The sequence below is a fragment of the Tripterygium wilfordii genome, chromosome 4 (assembly GCF_013401445.1).
Source record: "Tripterygium wilfordii isolate XIE 37 chromosome 4, ASM1340144v1, whole genome shotgun sequence".
NCBI lineage: Eukaryota > Viridiplantae > Streptophyta > Magnoliopsida > Celastrales > Celastraceae > Tripterygium > Tripterygium wilfordii.
In genome coordinates, this window is record NC_052235.1 from 1,872,472 (window position 1) to 1,892,277 (window position 19,806).

The 19,806-nt window shown below is 39.0% G+C and overlaps 3 protein-coding genes across 5 annotated transcripts; all 3 read right to left on the minus strand.

Annotated features, from left to right (window-relative positions):
* Positions 1-623: 623 nt before the first annotated feature.
* Positions 624-9,126, minus strand: LOC119996696 (serine/threonine-protein kinase EDR1). 3 transcript variants are annotated; one of them, XM_038843420.1, is made up of 13 exons: positions 8,523-9,125; positions 7,234-7,674; positions 6,911-7,014; positions 5,251-6,392; positions 3,628-3,668; positions 2,992-3,060; positions 2,659-2,759; positions 2,217-2,295; positions 1,999-2,097; positions 1,820-1,888; positions 1,635-1,684; positions 1,335-1,511; positions 624-1,161 (listed from the first exon to the last, which is right to left on the minus strand). In XM_038843420.1, exons 1-13 carry the CDS (start codon positions 8,931-8,933, stop codon positions 1,044-1,046), a joined length of 2,901 nt encoding a protein of 966 aa, XP_038699348.1. In that variant the 5' UTR covers positions 8,934-9,125; the 3' UTR covers positions 624-1,043. The 3 variants fall into 3 exon arrangements, with proteins under 3 accessions (XP_038699348.1, XP_038699347.1, XP_038699349.1); XM_038843419.1 differs by having other exon boundaries at positions 2,968-3,060; XM_038843421.1 differs by lacking the exons at positions 624-1,161; positions 1,335-1,511; positions 1,635-1,684; positions 1,820-1,888 and having other exon boundaries at positions 2,234-2,295; positions 2,968-3,060; positions 8,523-9,126.
* An 871-nt stretch (positions 9,127-9,997) lies between these two features.
* On the minus strand, positions 9,998-16,635 carry LOC119997300 (glycine dehydrogenase (decarboxylating), mitochondrial). The gene is made up of 15 exons (XM_038844213.1): positions 14,891-16,635; positions 14,454-14,699; positions 14,294-14,371; positions 14,025-14,125; positions 13,738-13,933; positions 13,526-13,651; positions 12,916-13,101; positions 12,690-12,803; positions 12,192-12,344; positions 11,579-11,767; positions 11,239-11,316; positions 11,021-11,146; positions 10,839-10,937; positions 10,566-10,683; positions 9,998-10,307 (listed from the first exon to the last, which is right to left on the minus strand). Exons 1-15 carry the CDS (start codon positions 16,127-16,129, stop codon positions 10,213-10,215), a joined length of 3,144 nt encoding a protein of 1,047 aa, XP_038700141.1. The 5' UTR covers positions 16,130-16,635; the 3' UTR covers positions 9,998-10,212.
* Positions 16,636-17,508: 873 nt separating this feature from the next.
* Positions 17,509-19,196, minus strand: LOC119997974 (putative GATA transcription factor 22). Its single transcript, XM_038845221.1, has 3 exons — positions 18,620-19,196; positions 18,153-18,488; positions 17,509-18,047 (listed from the first exon to the last, which is right to left on the minus strand). The coding sequence occupies exons 1-3, from the start codon at positions 18,791-18,793 to the stop codon at positions 17,736-17,738; spliced, it is 822 nt and encodes a 273-aa protein (XP_038701149.1). The 5' UTR covers positions 18,794-19,196; the 3' UTR covers positions 17,509-17,735.
* Between the last annotated feature and the right edge of the window lie 610 nt (positions 19,197-19,806).

Genomic DNA, 19,806 nt, shown 5'->3' on the forward strand with positions numbered 1-19,806 from the left:
GTTTGGGCCTTCCTCCCATCGTTTGCCTATCCCGGCATCCCCCGCCCCTTTCTGAGGCGTTTGTTCGGATGTTCCTTCAAGCTTTCTTCTGGATCCGCACTCTCGGGCAGGCTCCCTTCCGCTCCCTAGACAGCTCGACTCCAAGGCCCACAATCTGGGCCTGCTCTAAAGCTGGATCTCTATCATCCTTGGGCTCGCTCCTCCTTCCAAGCCCTGAACCTTCTCTTCTAAAAAGGTCGGTGCTGCTGAGGTCCAGAACCACCTAGATGTGACACCGGTGAAGCTCAGTTTCTCTCCAGCTGAAATTGTGTCCAAGTCAGAGGAGGTTTCAACCGACTACTCTCCTCTTGGCTCGGGTGGCGGCAACTCTCCTACATTCGGGCTATCCCAATGGTCGTGGCTTTGGGCTTCTTATCCTCTGCTTCTCGAATCGCACCCCCACGCTGGAGATTTCGTCTACAAGCTGATTGGGCTCGATAGCACCTTCCCCATAATAAGTCCTGGTAACGTTCAGGTTTATGTTTCCTTTAGGTTAATTCTGCTCTGTTGGCCCAATGGGCCTTATCTTTCTTAGAATATGCCTCTCGTATTTGTACCCATTTTTGCAGACAACTTTTTTTCTTCCCTTTTCTGCTTCTTCCTTTCACCTTTCCTTTGTTTTGTTTCACAATAAACTGTAGAGATCACTCGTTTACAATTCCAGGGTTGGGGATTGCTCACCCAACAAGACCTCTACAGAATCATAACTCAAAAGGAGTACCAACTCAAAAGATTATTTCTTTCTTTTTTTTTGGAATTTCTTACCTATTAAGACTTGGTAGTGAAACAATTTGAGTTTCAATGGTACCCTCCTTCGCAGTTGTGCAATTGTTTGATAGGAGGATCTCCACTCTGTTCTGTTATGTTCTGAATAGGTTGTGCCGAATTCCCACTTCGAATGAACCAACACAACCGGGCCACTATTCTCTTAAAAATCATCTCTGCACAAAGGTGAAAAACTTCCAGCTGCTCTGGCTCTTTGAGCCCAGAAACAACTCTAACTACTATTGCAAACAGGGGTGCTCCACTTGATCTGTAGAGTTTGTTCTATCAACCAGTAGATGTTGAAGACGACGAAGACGAGACATGAGCTGAGTGAAGGAAGGCCGTAAATGTGGCTCCCTGCAGGCAGAACAAGTTACAACATAAACAAGAATAATCAGCAAGATCGACATTGGAGCAATCCATTTAATCCTGCGTTTTTAGCATAAAATTTACAAGTCTGTCCGATTATCTTTTCTGTTGAAATTGGAAACTAATGTCAGATGCAAATATATACCAGGGCTACAACTTACGTTTGCCAACATTCACGTATTATCTGTCCAATTGCCGGATCGACATCCTCTGGAATTTCAAGACGCCTGTGCTGGAACCCAACAGCTCCAACAACCTGCATTGGGTTCAATCCTTTCCACGGGATGCAACAGGTCACCAACTCCCACAATATTACACCAAAGCTGTAAACATCACATCTGCAAGCACACGGAAACCCAAATGTATCTGAGCTTCCACACAAGAGGAGCAAGATGTGTGCATATGCACACTTGCAAACGAACAGAAGCACATAAGTATATGCACAATCAAAGTTCACTTACTTCTCATTTGCTGGTTCATTCCTTAGAACTTCTGGTGCCATCCATTCAGGCTGAAACCAAGAAGCAATTCTCACTGTTTGTTTTCTCAAATCAAAATGGTACTTATTTTTTGCGGTGACAACAAATATATGAAGTCAAGACGAGGTCGTAACACGAAAACCATAAGAAAACTTTAACAAGCTTACAGTTCCAGCAGTAGACTTTGAAGACAAAAACGTATGGTGCTTCATGCGTGACAAACCAAAATCACAGACCTGCAGACAGAATTAAAGAGTAAAACAAACCAATTTCCATGGCAATAATATAATGATGATGATATGCACAATCATGGACGAATGAAGTGCCAGAAGTGGTTTAACCAGACCTTTACAACCCAATTTTTATCAACAAGGAGATTGGGCGACTTCAAATCTCGATGGACGATTGTAGGATGGCTTGTGTGCAAGTAATTCATTCCCTTAGCCTGAAAAAAAAAAAACAAAAACAAAAACTGAGGACATTACTTGATTGGAAAAAAAATAAATGGAAAGAGCTAAATGAAGCAATGATTAAAAGGAGGAATTAACAATTTCCGTTTTGTACCACATCAACAGCCATACGTAATCGTCTTCTCTCATCAAGTTGAAAATTTGGACGATGGAGCAACCGATATAAACTTCCCCTGCAAATAACAAATGGAGTCGCAATGCCAAACAAACGAAGTTAATAATTTACTCATTCACTCGCTATTCCGCATTAAACACAGTTAAGACAGAAATTATTACGGCTTTCATAATTGCAACATGGGGGAAGCCAATATTAACTCAATAAAGTTCATCAGTTAACACCTTGCAGTTAGGGCACTGTGTTATGCATCTTGGTGTATGTGGTAAATCAAAATGATAATTCACTCCTCAAGGTACAGCACATGCATGAACATTAACACAAATATAGCAGATGTTGTGTGATCCATTTCTCATTTGAAAAATAAAAGCAGAGAAAGTATTTAGTGACCGTTCATTTACATATCATTAGCAAAATTAACCTGGGGAGAAATTCTGTCAGTATTGAAAAATGTGGTGGACGAGTAACTGCTCCCATGAACAGAACAACGTTTGGATGCCTCAGCCTTAACATGATTTCAACCTGCATGAACCATGAACCAGCCATCAAGGATCTAATTTAACTATTAACAAAAAGCAAATTCCGTGGAATTGTATCTGACATAAAAAGTCAACATCGGATGCAGAAATTAATACAAGTCTTCCTTCTTTGAGAAATTAATTCAAATTTAGAAAACACAGAAAAAATACAACTGACTGTAATAAGATTGATCAGAATTAGTATTACTTACTTCAAAAAGATAACTGGTACTTACTTCACATTTAAATTGAACCAGTGCATCACCAGAGAAATCTTGATCTAAAAATTTCTTCACAGCAACTTCCTACAAGGCAAAACCAGTAATATGAAACTGACAAAAATCGTATCAATATATATACACATGTCATCATCGAATCCTTTGTCTCAAACAGTGTGGGGTTGGCTACATGAATTCATAAGAGAAATAAATCTAAATCATTACTTCACAGTCCTATTTAGAGCTGCACTGTCCAATAATTCTATGAAGCCCATATCATTTCTTATTAGCTTCCATCCACGTCTTTTTTGGTATATTCCAATTCCAAATCCAAATGCCATCACCAAATTAGATTAGTAATTATTCCATTGACATTTTAACCAAGAACCACGTTCACAATGCTATCCTTAGGCTGCTTACAGCAGTACAGCACTAATACATAAGTACCAAATAACCAAAGGCAGCATATCTAATATAGTAAACCTACCAACGTTACCATAGGTCCATAACAAGTATCACTAAATTCTAGAATTGAGGCACCAATAAACGTCATCACAGGCAACTTATTATAGGGTGCAGACAAAGGCTTCCAACACATGAAAAAAGAAGAAGATGAAGAAATTATTTATCGAATATGTTAAAACAGCAGCTTACAGTGCCATTCCAATCTGCACGGTAAACCTCGCCATATGAACCTGCATGATAGGAAGTCCAGAAAAATCTTCAGCACGCCATACTTAAGTAAGCATCACATTCTACAACTACATAGATCTAATTTTGTCAAATTAAATAATGCTAATATTTAAGTCTAAAATTTAACTAAAGAAAAAGCCTTTAAATGAGATAGACAATTTTCACATCTTTTTAACCAAAGAGAGAGGCCATCTGATAAGTATATCGAGGTTTGTCATCATGTTCAATAGAAAGTCCTGGCAACTACAACTGTAATAGGTTTTTCCTACATGATTGTACAGACTACAGACGACCAGGTTTGTCTGGGTGGACTATCATTGAACATGAAGATACTCAAAAGCAAAGAAGTTCTAGCAGCACGACCACCCCTCCAAGGGGTCAAACGTGAGCGTAGATTAAAACTTCACTAATATTACAGAGCAGTGACCATCAATTTCCTTTAGAGAACAAAAACCTCGGAAAACTTCTTGCAATATCTCATGACGAAGAGTAAATAGAAATGTCTGATAAGCCATTATTGGAATAACTAAATTGAGCAAATGATACTACTAAATAAATCACCCAGAAATCTTGACCCACATAACATCTTTTCTTTTTCATATAAGCCACTCGAAAGCCTGGCAATGTCATATGACCTATTGCCACCAAATAAGATGCTCAAGCAGGAGGAGAAATTATAATATGTAGTCTTCAATCATGTGCACCTAAATGAATTTTACCATACCTTTTTAAAGTCTGTACTAACTCTCATAAACTAGTACTGTTTGAATCAGAACGCTGAGGAGTAATTCATCGCAACTATGTGCCAAAGAACCATGAGATTGCTCGCATCAAGGCATACACCAATATGCACAGTTGCACACCACCAGTCCTTTTATGAAAATCGCTTCTTCTAACTTAAAAATTACATATGTATTACCAGTTTCATCCTAATTCAACCCTGCTATAGTACAAGTTCTATGAGTCAAAATCTAAAACCAAGCCACAGCCATACAAAAAGACTGCTACCAGTTCATATTCATGACCTAAATGGTTAAATATTTACAAATTCAGCTATATTGTGAAAGGGAATCCTATCACAAATGTTAACGGTATCATCAAACGGCACAGCCTATGTATAAGCAGAATCAGAGCAAGATAACAAGTTTGTGAAAGTGTGTCATATTTTTGCAACTAGTGGCTCCTTAAATACCAAGAACAAGAACCAGGAGTAAGTCCAGTAGCTACAGCAGGGAAAACAAAAAAAATGAAATTTTCGCCGAATCTAACATTCATAGTGTTCGTGGAAGTTCAACGTAAAGTCATGACTCATGAACTTGTCAGTCCTGGTATACTTATTTTACCGAGAAAAAAAAAATTGTTTCAAGATGCTATTCCTTGTATCATACAGATTAGTAATAAGCAGATGCACAATATGGAAATACACGCAGCATTCATTGTTCAAAAATGTTTAAGAACATAACACAGGAAGTGAGAAAATTCAAATACCCAGATCTTAGTGCTAGAATTTTTAATATAAAGCATATTACCAAAGGTACATTCAATTCAACAAATCTGAATACAGTCAGAAGGAAGAAACCATACCAATGCCAATTCGTTCACCAATCTGAAGATCCTCCCATGGAATTTCCCATTCTGAAACCTGCCCCAGCATTGGGTTAATCCCCTCACAGTAGCCATCGCGAGCAATATTCATACCATTGTTGGATGTTCCTGTCAATTTTGCAGCAGATTCCTCACCCAATTCCATATCATTTAAAGTCTCTCCCATCTTCTCTTGACACTGCTGTTTATCTTCAATAACGAAAACATTTTCAAATTGTCTTTGGCAAGGGTCAATTGCAGAGGAGAACAGAGATTCAAAAATTTGTTTCTCAGATAAATCCCTAGAAATCACTCCATGTGGATTAACAGGACCCACATTTACGCACGTAGCATCAATCTGCCTTGGTTCACTAGTTCCTTTTGTAACGAGAACAAATCCTTCGCTTGTACTATCGCAAGGAAAAGACCTATTAGACCCAATTGCATTTGTTTCCAACTGGCTCTGTACTTCATCAAAACGATCAGATGACTGCTGCTTATAATCTAACCCACCATCATTCAAATGTGTCACTTGAGTTGAGGATGCAAGAAACTGATCATTGGTCATTAATAGATTGGCAGGATTATATTGAACCCCATCATCTACATGGCCAGGAAATCTCTGTTCACCAAAATCCAAAGGACTGATACCCGAGAATAGATCTGGAGGAGGTGATGCACCACTTTCTAACAAGACAGCATGCAACTTCTGTGCAAATTCAGGGTTCTTTGCAGCACTGATGACATATTTGGAAACATTCTTTACCTTCATCTTTTGAGCAGATGATGGTTTCCTAGAGATGCTTGATGGGCTTTCAAATGGTTTAGTGATTGATAAAGGAGGCTTCCTCGAGTCATGCGCAAATCTCTTAAGTGTGCCTTTTTCAATCTTCCTGTCATCCACATTTGTCCCATCGCCAACCAATAAAGCATCCTCCGGGCTCGAGCTGCTAACACCAGAGAATCTACCTGGAGTAGGTAAAACTCCAATTCCTTCTTCATGCAACAAACAAGAAACTCCTGAGCTGTCTGTAGGACTCATAAAGCCTCTTGCGTCCAAGCCATAATTTGTGAGAATACTGCTGGGTAATTCAGCCGGAATTAGAGTACCGGGAGCACCCATTAGATCAATAATGTACTCACTGCCCCAATTAACAAAAAATTAGATTACATCAGATAATTCCAGAGCCTTAAGACCATAATGCATACAAAAACATTAACCAATAATAATTGTAGAAGTGAGAACAGTTGTCCTCGTATAAAACTAAAGGGAGACAAAAATAGTTACATCTAAAAGTAAATGTATGCATAAAACTGGGCAAGAGGTACATAATCAGTAACATCGATATCTCGCTCCTTCTTTTTGTTTGGAATAGCATTTTTATTAGAAATACAAAAAATCGGAGAAATATCAATCAAACAATATTAATTTTGAAGGCTCTTCATAATGATGCAACCTATAAAGTCTGGATTCTGGAATAAGGCTCATCTTAATAGTCACGTGGGAACTCAAATACCAGCACTATAAATTTGCAAGTTATTTGCAGTTTTGAATGGTCTGGAATGAGCCATATTATGTAAGATGAAAATGCAACCTAGATGGCTAGGAAAAAAAATTTAGAGCTGATATCATTAATCAACCAGAGCTAAAGATCATCACCTTCCATTACCAATTCTAATAAAATTGACAGCTCCATCATCAGTGCCAGTGTAGTAGCTGCCCTTGACCAGCATACATGGCAGATTAATTTTATCAGCTAGCACCTAGCACCAGAAGCAGGCATAAATTATTGTCAGCCATTACTGCTCATCCCTAGAGGTAAGAAACAGCCAAACATAATGTGAAGAAAAAAAAGGTTCATGGAACATATTCAACAATTTAAACAACCTGAACAGTCGAGACATCGAACATAAGTCGAGAATACTGTCTATACATTCTAATTGAACACTTGACTTCTGAAAGCAAGGAAAAAGAGTGACAACCTTAAAAAGCAAGGCCCTGTGCCGTGAAAGTCCGATATCAAGACATCCAATGGGAAGAATAATTGTGTTTAGTGCATTACGCAACTCATAACTTCTAACAGTCCACCTTCGCAACATTTCATCGGCGTCACCAACTGGACCACCCATTCTGTCAACAACAATATTGGCAATTTTCCGAATCAAGTCACTTAAAGCTTGCCCTTGATCAGAAACTCTGCTGTTCATGTACATGATTTGCACTTTTCTCTCAAGTTCTCGTAGTTCTGGGTCAAGTGAACGATTCACTAAAACAACTTCATAATCAACATTATCTCTAACCGATATAGTTTGAAGATCCACCAGCATTGGCATCTTCCCTTGCATAACAGGCTTTGAGGCAATGCCATATACGTCATAAAAGCCGTCCATCACTTTTTCATCATAATTTACCACATTGTAGCTCTGCAATGTATATACATAAATTAGTTGTAAATCATATTTCTGATCATGAAAATAAACAATAAAGTCTTGATATGACAAACAAAAAATTATGCCCCATCTCCTAAGTTGGAATAGCAGAGAGAAGATTCTAAACATGGAACTGCATCAGTGGACAAAATAAGGATCATAACCAAAGTAACTGAACTAGTAAATACTGGTTCAATGTAAGATATACATAAATTTCTTTTTGAGTAACAGATATAAAGACATATAAAGTAAAGAAGATATTTCATGATTAATTATAGAGATGAGGTCCTTGAATCAACATAAAATTGCGTTATAACAGCTCCTACAACAACTCAAAATGCTTTCAGCTACTGCACAAGCAACCCAACCATGACAAAGGGATTGAACTAAAGAGGAAAGTTCTTGGATATTCAAAAGCTCCAAATACCCTAATGAATCAAATCAAACTCAATACGCAAGTATGTGACTATAGATGACAACCCATGCTGTGTTCAGACAATATTTCAAAACTACTTAAGTAATGCATTAATTATGCAGCTGAGAATCACGCATTGATATTACTACCATATTTAACTTCACAGACACGGAGCAAACCAACACACTGTCATTCCTTCCCACAACAGGGCGTTGAATTCTTAAGTTCAAATGAGATGCTATCGATACCGTAAAGAATTATCCAATTACTCTAACTATAAGATTACTCCACTTATCAAATGCCAACTAAAATTTGATTCACTCAATAAGAGGCAATAAAACGAAACGAGATCGGAAAAGTCAAAAACCTAACCAGTATACCACAATGCAATGAAGCGACAAGCCGACAACACAACGAAGGTACATACCCAATACCGAAGCGACATAAACTCGACGAGGGCATCATTGCCAGCGACAAGGGCAGAGCAGCCGAGGCTGATGCGTTTGGCGGCGTCGATCTGTACCGAGTCCGGATCCTTCCCTGCATCGGGATCCGATGCGCTCATTGCCATAGCCAACTGCATCTGAAACTCCTCCTCAAGCAAATTGAAATCAAGTCCCCCATCCCTGCCCGTCGTCCGATCCCCACTCCCCGATTCAACGGCGTCGATTGTCCCCACCGACGTAGGAGAATACGAAGTTGTCGGCGTCACCGATGTTGACGACGAAACGGGCGGATTAACCGGGTTCGTACTGGGTCGGGGCTCCCCCAGTCGCTGGTGCTCGTTGAGTCCTCCACCGATGTGGAGTTTTTTGAATAGATGTTTCATTTTCGACATCGATCATCAACGATTACCTTTACCTTTCTCTCTGCAGAAGTTCTTCTTTAGGTCTTCTCCCTCTCGCTGCTACTGGCTTAACCTCCGCCCACTAGTCACAAAGGCAGATTCGCTTAACCTGCGCACTCTTCTTCCCCAAGCTACCACCTGAGATGCTTAAATTAACCGTTCGCCCATTCCCTCCAATGTACTTACTACTCCACACTCTTTTTTTATTACTTAATTAATTTATTTATATACATTTATTATTTTGTACTATACCGCGTATTCAGAACTCATTTCATCATGACCGTCTGATGCTTTTTGACCTGTGATGATTGGTTGATGGAATCCGTCTTGACGATCGTGATCTTGTTAGTTTTATTGCTGAGATGTTGGGGCTCTCAGCTTATCTCAATTTCTAAGAGATAGGTGTTTTTTTTTGTTTTTTTTACACGTGTTCTCATTTCAAGAGGATAGGTTATCGCCTTAATCTCACAAGATTATTATAATTAAGTCGTGGTTTTATGGTAACGAAAATCTATACACAAGATTAATGAATTGAGACCAATTAAAGCTATATATTTATATGCATTCGAGGGTTTCGGTGGCAAGGATGGAACAGTGACATTGACTATTACAGGTTGTAAGAGGGACCCTGCCGAGCTGGCAATGAATTGTTATGGACAAATTGCCAACTGGAATTTGTCATCATTAAACTTTTATTTTTTAAAATTTTATTTCTTTCATTATCAATCCGATTTCAGTCTCGGGCCTACGAATTGGACTTATGGGCCATTTCAGAAAATTGGGCCCAAGGCATTCTGAAGCTATATTTTCTAAGGGTGTGATTGGTGTCCACTGTCGACATTTTTTTTCACCCATTTTTTGACATAAATTTAGCTGATCAATCGATCGATTATTGATGGTTTGATAAGATTTTTGGTTTTTCAATCGCTCCTCACTAATATTTTCATGTTCGGAGAAAGCCTAGTTTTGTATTTTCCACGTGGGAATGATATAAAATGGTGCAAGGTTGGTGTTTCTTCTCAATCTGAAGTACGAACTTGGAAAGAAAAAGAAGCTAGAGAAAGTAAAAGGGGGATGATTAATTGAGTTGCAGCTAGCAACTACAGTTATTAGAGCATCTGATCATCAGTATATTATGAATTATCACCAGCTGTAAGTTACATATGAATAAGAATAATCTATGTACAGAAAGAGAGAGGATAAGATATCTGGTTTCAACTTTGATGTCCCGTGAAGTAACCTGGCTGCATCAATGGCACAGACCGGAAGATTATGCAGTAGCAGCAGCCTGTTCTTCAACAACCTGTGATGCTGGGAGAAGGGTGCATATGAGGTTACGATCACCGTACACGTTGTCAACGCGTCCTGACATACCAGCCCCAACAACTCAGTTGTCAACAAATATCAGAAGCAATCCGCAATCAAGATACAGGTTTGCTCAAGTTAATGGCAGAAAACAATCTGGAATTTATAATTCCATAAGTTTGAGCCTAGTTCATTGATTCAAAAGGGGGAGTAAAAGGGATTGATGAAGATGTCAGTAAGTCAATTATTTAATACTTTCAGCAGTGAGCAAATGGCAAGCGGGTTGAAGCTCGTGGAGGGTAACATGAACATCCATACCTGTACTGGGCCAGAACTTTGCTGTATGGAGCCAGGAAGCAGGGAAGGCGGCAAATTCCCGAGAATATGGTTTGGTCCATGAATCTGCCATAAGCAATGATGGTGGATGAGGAGCTCCCTGCAGTAGCATATTTCAGATTACCACATAAGAAGTTTATATGCCATTACAACGCTTTGCCAAAATGCATGAATAAATTTTCATTCCGATGATAAAGCTAGGAACGTGTTCATATTTTTGTTATTAATATAAGTGAAAAAAGAAAGCAATCCAACCTTCAGGACATTGTTGTGGATATCAGCTTTTCCTTTCTCAATCTCTGCAATTTCCTCTCTGATCGAAATGAGAGCGTCACAGAACCTGTCTAACTCAGCCTGTAAAGGGTATGGAATTTGCTCAGAACCGAAACTGGGTTTTGAAAGAAGAAATGTTAAATGAGGTGAGGAGATTAATGTACCTTGCTTTCACTTTCAGTGGGTTCAATCATCAGTGTGCCTGGAACAGGCCATGACATTGTTGGTGCATGAAATCCATAGTCTATAAGCCGTTTGGCAACATCTTCAGGTTCGATCCCAGCAGTATTCTACAAGAATATATTGTCTCACAGTTGATCATATAATAAAACAACATGTAAAGAAGAAATAGTCGAATAAAAGGTGAAGTAATCAGAGCTACCTTAAATCCTCTCAAGTCCACAATAAATTCATGGGCAACAGTTCCATTGACACCACGGAAAAGAACCGGGTAGTGGTTCTGAAAGTCCAAGTAACAGAGCAAATGAAAATAAATACATAGAATATTAGAATCTCTCATGAGCTTCGAGAGAACTCACAACCCTATGATGTATTTATTATAAAGAAATAAGGAAACAGCGACTTGGTAGCAGATCCAAGTAACACAGATTGTTTTCCTACGATTAACACTGACTTAAAAGTTTGAAATGAAATATCAGCACATAGCAATTGCCAAATTAATTATTAGAAATCATAAAGCAAAAGATGGATAAGGCAAGAACCTCCAAACGCTTGGCCATGTAGTTTGCATTCAAGATGGCTATTTTTGAAGCGTCAGTAAGGCCCTTAGACCCCATCATGGCTATGTAAGTGTAAGAAATTGGCAAGATAAGTGCAGAGCCCCAAGGTGCAGCAGAGATGGTACCAAGTGGGTCAGCCTTGTCAGGAGCTGGTATTCCGCCTGTAGATACCTGCATTGCCATGACAAAAAATTAATAACCAAGAGGAGATTGATATTGCAACAGGAGTACACAAAGGTTATTTAAAAGACGGCCACTATAAGCGACAATAAGTAATATAGCTTTTCGAATGGAAATGAAATATTATTGATGACCAGCACCAATGAGGTGCCAAGAAAAATACAAGGTTACATAAGGAACAAAATCGTCTCTCATATTATCATTTCTCTACCTTCCCAGGGAAGGGGAGTTGTCCACTAGCATTCACGGGTCCAAAATATAATAAACAAAGAAATTTGACCATTGAGTCTATACGGTGCTTATACAAAGCCACACTATGTATGTGCATCATCATCATCATCACATTTTCTTATCCAAAACAAACACCGAGTATGTGCTTATATGTGGAAATTTATTGGATCGAAGAGATACATACCACAGGATGCGAAGGCAAATATGGTGCCAAGTGTTTCTTCACACCAATGGGACCCATGCCAGGCCCACCGCCTCCATGAGGAATGCAAAATGTTTTATGGAGATTGAGATGGCAAACATCAGCTCCAATATAGCCTGGGCTTGTTAGACCCACCTGCAAACTCCAAAAGTTTCCTCAGAACTGAGGTGAAGAAGTAACTGAAAAATGCAGCAGAATAATTCTTGTACAGGAAACAACCAAAAAAATTGATATATTAGAGCACAGCGATGACATCACCAAAGGAGGAATACCTGCAGAGATAACCAACTTTCCCCCGCAACACCCAACAGAAAAAGGAAAAAAAAGATCTACAACATTCCACATATGCCCACAAAAGATACACTAGTAATCTATAAAAATAATGCTATTTGGCATATCATTTTGCGTTATAATATGCATAATGTTCATGTGCGACTCTAAGATGCAAAATTTTATTGACAGATAGATGATGAGACAAACCTGTGCATTCATGTTAGCTCCATCCATGTAGACCTGACCTCCATTGTCATGAATAATCTTACATATCGTATCAATACCTTCTTCATAGACTCCATGAGTGGAAGGATATGTGACCTGCAATTTAATTAAAAGAAGTTAAGCAATTATATTGAATTAGAACTCAAAATGTCTGTCTCAGGTGTAATAAATCCCAGCCTAGGATGCAAAGTGTTTAGACTTTAGATACCATAAGAGCTGCTAAGTTGTCCTTATTTGCTTCAGCAGCCTTTCTTAATTCTTCAATGTTGATGTTCCCCTTGGCATCTGTTCCAACAGCAACAATTTTCATCCCACACATAGCAGCGCTGGCAGGATTTGTTCCATGTGCTGAAACAGGTATAATGCACACATTACGGTGATGATCTCCTCTCGCCTGCAATGTTCATTAAGCAACTACATCAGCATCAACAAAAGAGGAAAGAGCCAAAACTAGGGAGCAGTATTAAGGATTCCTGTGCAGAAAGTTTTCGAACATGAACATGCGACAAACATTTGAAGATTGCTGCAGTTATGATTCATTTTCATTCATTTACCTATTCATACAGTCATCAAAAATAAGGAAGATTTCAAAATAACATGTGAGATGAATTTGACGTGAACACAGCAACTGTCTACTCTGCAGTCTGCACTGTATGTCACAATCATCAATTTTCCCCTAAGACTGTACCTCACAAAAGTTAACTTCAGCTCAGCCTGTAACTAAAGTTTCAACTTTCAAGTAGAATGAATCAAATGCTTCTTGTATTACTAAAAGAGGAAAGAAACAAACTACTAGAAAAAGGGTAGCATCACAGTACCTTATGATATGCACGGATAACCATAAGCCCAGCATATTCGCCAGCAGCACCAGCGTTTGGTTGCAAAGAGAAAGAGTCAAATCCAGTGATGGTGCAGAGAAGTTCCCCCAAATCGTTGAACATTTCCTAAGCAAACAAGGATACTGTATCTCAGAAACACATGGACCTATACAAATAAAAACACAACCAACAAATCAGATTAACTTTACTACCTGGTAACCCAGAGCCTGTTCAGCAGGAGCAAAAGGGTGAATTTCGGTGAAGTTAGGCCATGTGACTGGCATCATTTCAGATGTCGCATTTAGTTTCATTGTACAGGATCCCAAAGGAATCATACTGTGACACAATGAAAGATCCTTTGACTGCAACCTATGCATATACCTGAGCAACTCATGCTCTGTATGGTACCTGGCAGAAAATAAAACAAAGAAAAAGGAGTCAAGAGTGGCTTCCAGGCACTAAACCGTGAGAAGTTTACTTTTTTAGGCAAGGCTCATACGAGTTGAAGATCGAGTGGGTCAGGTAAGGGCTGTCCCTAATTAAACCAGAAGGGATGAGTGGCTGAACCTCTGATGCAAGAGATGCAGCTGTGAATGGGACCTGTTACATGAAACCAAAGTGGTCATGGTTTGATGGTGACAATTACAATTAGCTCCAAACATCCTACAACTTATTTTTTGAGGATGTGAAACCTCTCCAAGATCAGGCCTCATTGGACCCACCTTGTAGAGTATTAGTTGCAAACATCCTAATGTTTATTGTACTCACAGGTTTGCCAGATGCAAAAACTTTGAAGAGTTTATCGACATCCTCCAATGTTGTTGTTTCATCAAAGGAGGCAGTGATCTGAAAAACAACCAAATTCCATTAATCTCATGACATGGAGTTAAAGTGAAAGAAATCATCTTATTCAACAAATAAAGCTTACAGTGTTTTTCTCTAATATTCGCAAATTGATCTGACTTTTGTAAGCAGCATCAGCAATCATGTGTGCATCGGCACACTTAACCTTCACGGTGTCAAAGAAGGGAAGGTCCTGAACTTCCACTGTTCCGAGCTTTTTAACTCCAAGTGCAAAAGTACCAGCAAGACCATGGACCCGTTGAGCAATGGTTTTAAGGCCTTCAGGCCCATGATAAACAGCATACATGGCAGCCATGTTTGCAAGTAATGCCTGATAAAAGGATCACATATATATTTCTTTCAACCCAAGAAACAATTATTTCATAAATGGTAAAGTATTGCAGTTGGTTTAGTAAACAATAAGCGAAAACTTTCCACGACAGAATTTCGGACAAGCTACCCATTCCCTTCATTTATGGAGTCCCTGCGATCAAAACTAAAACTTAAACTGGAGAATCTTACCTGAGCAGTGCAGATATTGCTGGTGGCCTTGTCTCTGCGGATATGTTGCTCCCTAGTTTGCATTGCCATGCGCAGGGCAGGCTTTCCTGAAGAATCAACACTTACTCCAATAACTCTCCCTGGCATCATTCTCTTATACTCCTGAGAGGTAGCCAAGAATGCTGCATGAGGACCCCCATATCCCATCGGAACACCAAACCTCTGAGCCGAACCGACAACAATATCTGCCCCCAGTTCACCAGGAGTCTTTAATACTGTCAATGCCAACAAATCCGTAGCCATAACAACCTTAACCCCATGAGCATGAGCATTCTTGATAAACTCCCCATAGTCCAAAATTTCACCTTCAGTCCCCGGATACTGAACCAAAACCCCACAAACATCTCCAGATTTGTAATCAATGTCCTTAAGATCCGCAGTGACTACTTTAAGATCAAAACCATCAGCTCTAGTCTTGCAAATATCGATGGTTTGTGGGTGGCAGTTGTTAGCAATAACAAAAGTTTTCTTCTTCCCTTTCAGGATATTATTACACATTGACATTGCCTCAGCAGCAGCGGTTCCCTCGTCAAGCAATGAAGCATTTGACATGGGCAAGCCGGTAAGATCCGTAATCATGGTCTGGTAATTCAGTAGAGACTCAAGTCTCCCCTGAGCTATCTCAGCCTGATACGGTGTGTACTGAGTGTACCAAGCCGGATTCTCCATTATATTCCTCAAAATCACAGGTGGAACATGCGTATTATAATAACCCATCCCAATAAAGGACTTAAAAATCTTATTATTAGCTGCTAATATTTTCATATGTTCAATCATTTGGCTCTCTGTTAATCCTTCATCAAACTTAGAGAACTTCATTGAATCAATACGAATAGATTTAGGAACCGTAGCATCAATAAGGGAATCAAGATTATCAAACCCACATAACTCAGCCATTTTCGTCTGCTCCTCTGGAGTCGCCGAGTTATGACGGCGAGGGAAAGTGTCACTTCCTTTCAATGCCTCAACGGATATGGATCTCACTTGAGACCCAAAACCAACATTACAAACACCATTACTCCATTTAGGACTTTTAACAAACGGTGTAACCGACGACACATACCTCGAAGGAGCGTACAAAACAGGAGATGGGGACTTCAACACCGACGATGCTGATTCATTGGTACATCGGTTCTGCTTCGACTCTGCCAACAGGCGCTTCAGGATCGCCCGGTTCGCGAGCCGCCTTGCACGTTCCATGAATGAATGTTAAAACACCAACGAGAGAGTGTCTAATGCTTGTTTTCTTCTTGTGTGAAATACTGCAAGCAAAACGAGATGGGGAGTTGTTGTAATATCGATTATTTGTGTGCCATGAAAAGTGATGGTAGTGGGTGGGTGATGTATGATATATATATACAAATCTCCTAATATATATGTATATATGTGTGTATATATTGATTGTATTTGATAATTATACTGTATGAAAGTTAAAAAGATTTTATGGGTTCAAGATCTGGTGTTAGTGGTGGTTGTGGGTGGTGGATGACTAAGCACCTCAACAAAAAAGACAGTTTTTTTGAAGGAAATCACAAACCATCACTACATTACAAATGAAAATCAATGTGTGGAAGGAAATGAAGGAAAACAGATTGAGTTTCAATGGATCAAATTGCTCTTCATTTTGATTGAAACCCAGATCATTTCCACTATTAAAAAATCAATCTTTTTTTTTGTGAAATCTGGGATTCTTTGGTGGCAGAATCTGTGTCACACTGGTCTTATCTCCATGTTATCAACACTCGTAGGGTTAGGACTTTCAAGAAATGTAAATCACTAACTTCTTAATCAGGTGTGTCTGTGACACACGATAACAAGGGACACAATCATTTTCAGTCGTTGATTTCCTTTTTTCTGTGGTGATTGTTGAGTTTCGCTGGTTGTTTGGCGGGACCCAGTAGAGGTTGGGTGGAGGGTGTAATTGGAAAATTATGTGGCCGACATTACACGTCATAACAGTCGAGGATTTAAAAATAAAGTTTGTATTTTGGAGTAGAGAAAGCTCCATAATAAAGGGCATGAATATAAATGGAGATATTGTTTTTATGGCAACAATGATACTTGATATTCATTTACCTAAAAATAGTATTTTTTTAAAAATTTGTTTGAATAAATATTTAATCATATGATTGATTCGTGTTTTCTTTACCAAAAATATAAAATGATTTTGGTTCACTTTAATTAAATAAGGTGTTATGGACTAGTATGTTATGGAGTATCTCTCATTTAAATATGATAGTGTACCAGGTACCAACTTATTTTATGTATAATCACTTGAGTGACAGTAATTTCTCTGGGTCCAACAATATGGATTCGGAAATACATGAGTTGGATTCCCGGAACAATTCAAAATATATATATATAGGAATTCTCCTATGTAAATCAAAAAGTGTGGACCAACTTTGTGGACCAAAATCCAACGGTGGTAATAAAGCAAAACATGAGTGGGGGCCACACATTTACTATGAGATCTACCACATCTATGGTTAAAAAATAAGTCCACAAAGTTGGTTCACACTTTTTGGTCCACATAAGAGAATTTCTATGTATATATATATCCTCGTCAATTAAATATGTAAACCTTGGGTCCGTGACATCTATTGAGCTGCCCAACCCAATTGGATAAGCAGCTTGGGCCGAAGTTCAAACCCATAATAAGTGATCCCAGGCCCATAGACCATACATGAGACAAGATGCAATGTTCTGTTTTTGCAACATTGCACACAAAAAGAATAAAAGATCTCTCTTAAGACAAAACCAAACATCTTCAAAATGATCAAATCAAAAACAAAAACAAAATTGAAATTCAAGAGTGAATGAAGCCACAAGAGAGTTCCATAAGCAAGACAGCAGCTTCTTCCACATCCTGTGGAAGCATTCCTTGGAAAGTGGATTTCTTACTACTCAAACTCAATGCAATATTCTTCAAACAAAGCTTCTTCTGGCTCTGATTATGATCAGGAGGTTTGCACTGCAGCAAAGAAACATGCAATTTCTTCTCCTTACTAGTCTTAGCTTTTATGGAGGATGAAGTAGTCTCAGCTGCTACACCATTTGCAGCTAAGGCCATGGCTCGTCTCGCCTTCCTTTGTCGAATTCCACACGCATTGCAGAGTGTCTAAACCAACACCAACACATAACACACATATATTAATCAAACACAAGCATATATATATGGATCTATGTATACTAATTCAATGTGGAGTGTGAAAATGTAATTTACCTTAGGACCCCGAGGTCCGCTTCTCCATAGAGGGGTAGTTGTGGTATTGCAGTCCGCGCAGACTCTAACATTGTTGCTGCTGCTTGGGAAGGAATAATTCACATAATGTGGAGGAGCTTGAAATTTGAGTCTAAATTTGGCTGGTTTATCATCATTAGTGCAATTTGAGGTGATGATCATCTTTGATCCATCAGAGTTTTCCATCTCAAGCTCATGATTATCATCAAATCCGTATTCTCTCTTGCACAAGAACACTTTCTTGGCAGCATGACCAGCATCAAAGCGTACTACTTCGCGATTGCTTGATCCGCCAACTGATTTATTATACTTATCAACCTAATAAAGAATTTCAACCCACACACACATATATATAACATACTTAGCTAATTTATTAAAGCTTGTGATCATCGATCACGATGGAGAATAATCAAGAAGAGAACATTAAATTACTTAAACAAGAATCATACCTTGTGATGATCTTGAGTAGGGTTATTGAGAGAAGTGGGAGCATTGGAGAGAGAGGTGGGTGAAGCTGCAGAGTGATGATCATGTGGTGAAAGGAAGAGCTGCAGCTGTGGCTTAATCTCTTCTCTTAGCTTCTCAAGAGGGAAAGGAGGGCTCACATAGACTTGACTAGTCATGGAGACAGATATATAATTGAGAGAGAAGCAGAGAGTAGTTGCTGTAGCCGCTGATATATGTCCAGTAAAGATGGAGAATTTGAATGAATATGGGATAGGCTAGCTAGAAGAAGCCACTCACGTGACTTGGGTGTATGTCTGATATACAAAAACAGAACAAGACAAATGAAAAGGAGGTAGAGATTGCTACTATTCGACCCCGTTATGACAACAATCCTATCTGCCAGTTTTCCACACAACTCTTCATACACAAAATATGAAATATAATGAGTTGTCTATTGTAATATGTAAATGTGACTGTAGATTTGTCTGGAAGATTTTGGAGAAATGTGGTTGCAGTGATATGGAGAGATGCATGGATATAGATTTGCATGGGGGTGGGGTCTTGATTCTCCTCTTATAGTGTCGCCAAAATTCATCAAATGCTAGCTCTTTCAGGCTGACAATGTAACCCCCCCACCCTTTACTTAGTCCCCCACACCACCACCTTTTTTCTTTGATTTACCACACCCTCATGACTCATCATATATATATATATATATATATATATCATTGGTTAAAAAAGAGATATAATCCAGGTTAAAGTGGCTTGGCTATCATTTGTCTTATTATTTTGATAATTAACGTTGGGGGGTTCACCATGAAATGATCAGTTTGATCTAAAACTTAAAAAAAGTTTTATAAGATGAAGAGGCATGCTACGTATGAGTTATGTGAGTCACGAGTATTCGTTGATATAGACCCTTTCACAAAATAACATGAAACATAAATGATTTTTCCAAGTGGTTCCATACCGTTTATCAAAAGGAGGGCCATCGCAGTTTAGCAGCCACATCACATTTTGTCTTTCCTGTCATTAGGTCCCCATGTTAATACTTAATAGTCCCCCCCTGGCCCCTACCTCTCCTCTCTCTATCTCTCTCTCTCCTCTAAACCATAGAAGGCTTTTGTTTGGTTTGATGAAGGCCTCAATGGGCCTATGCACAGATTCTTACTACCATAAATGGCTCTTG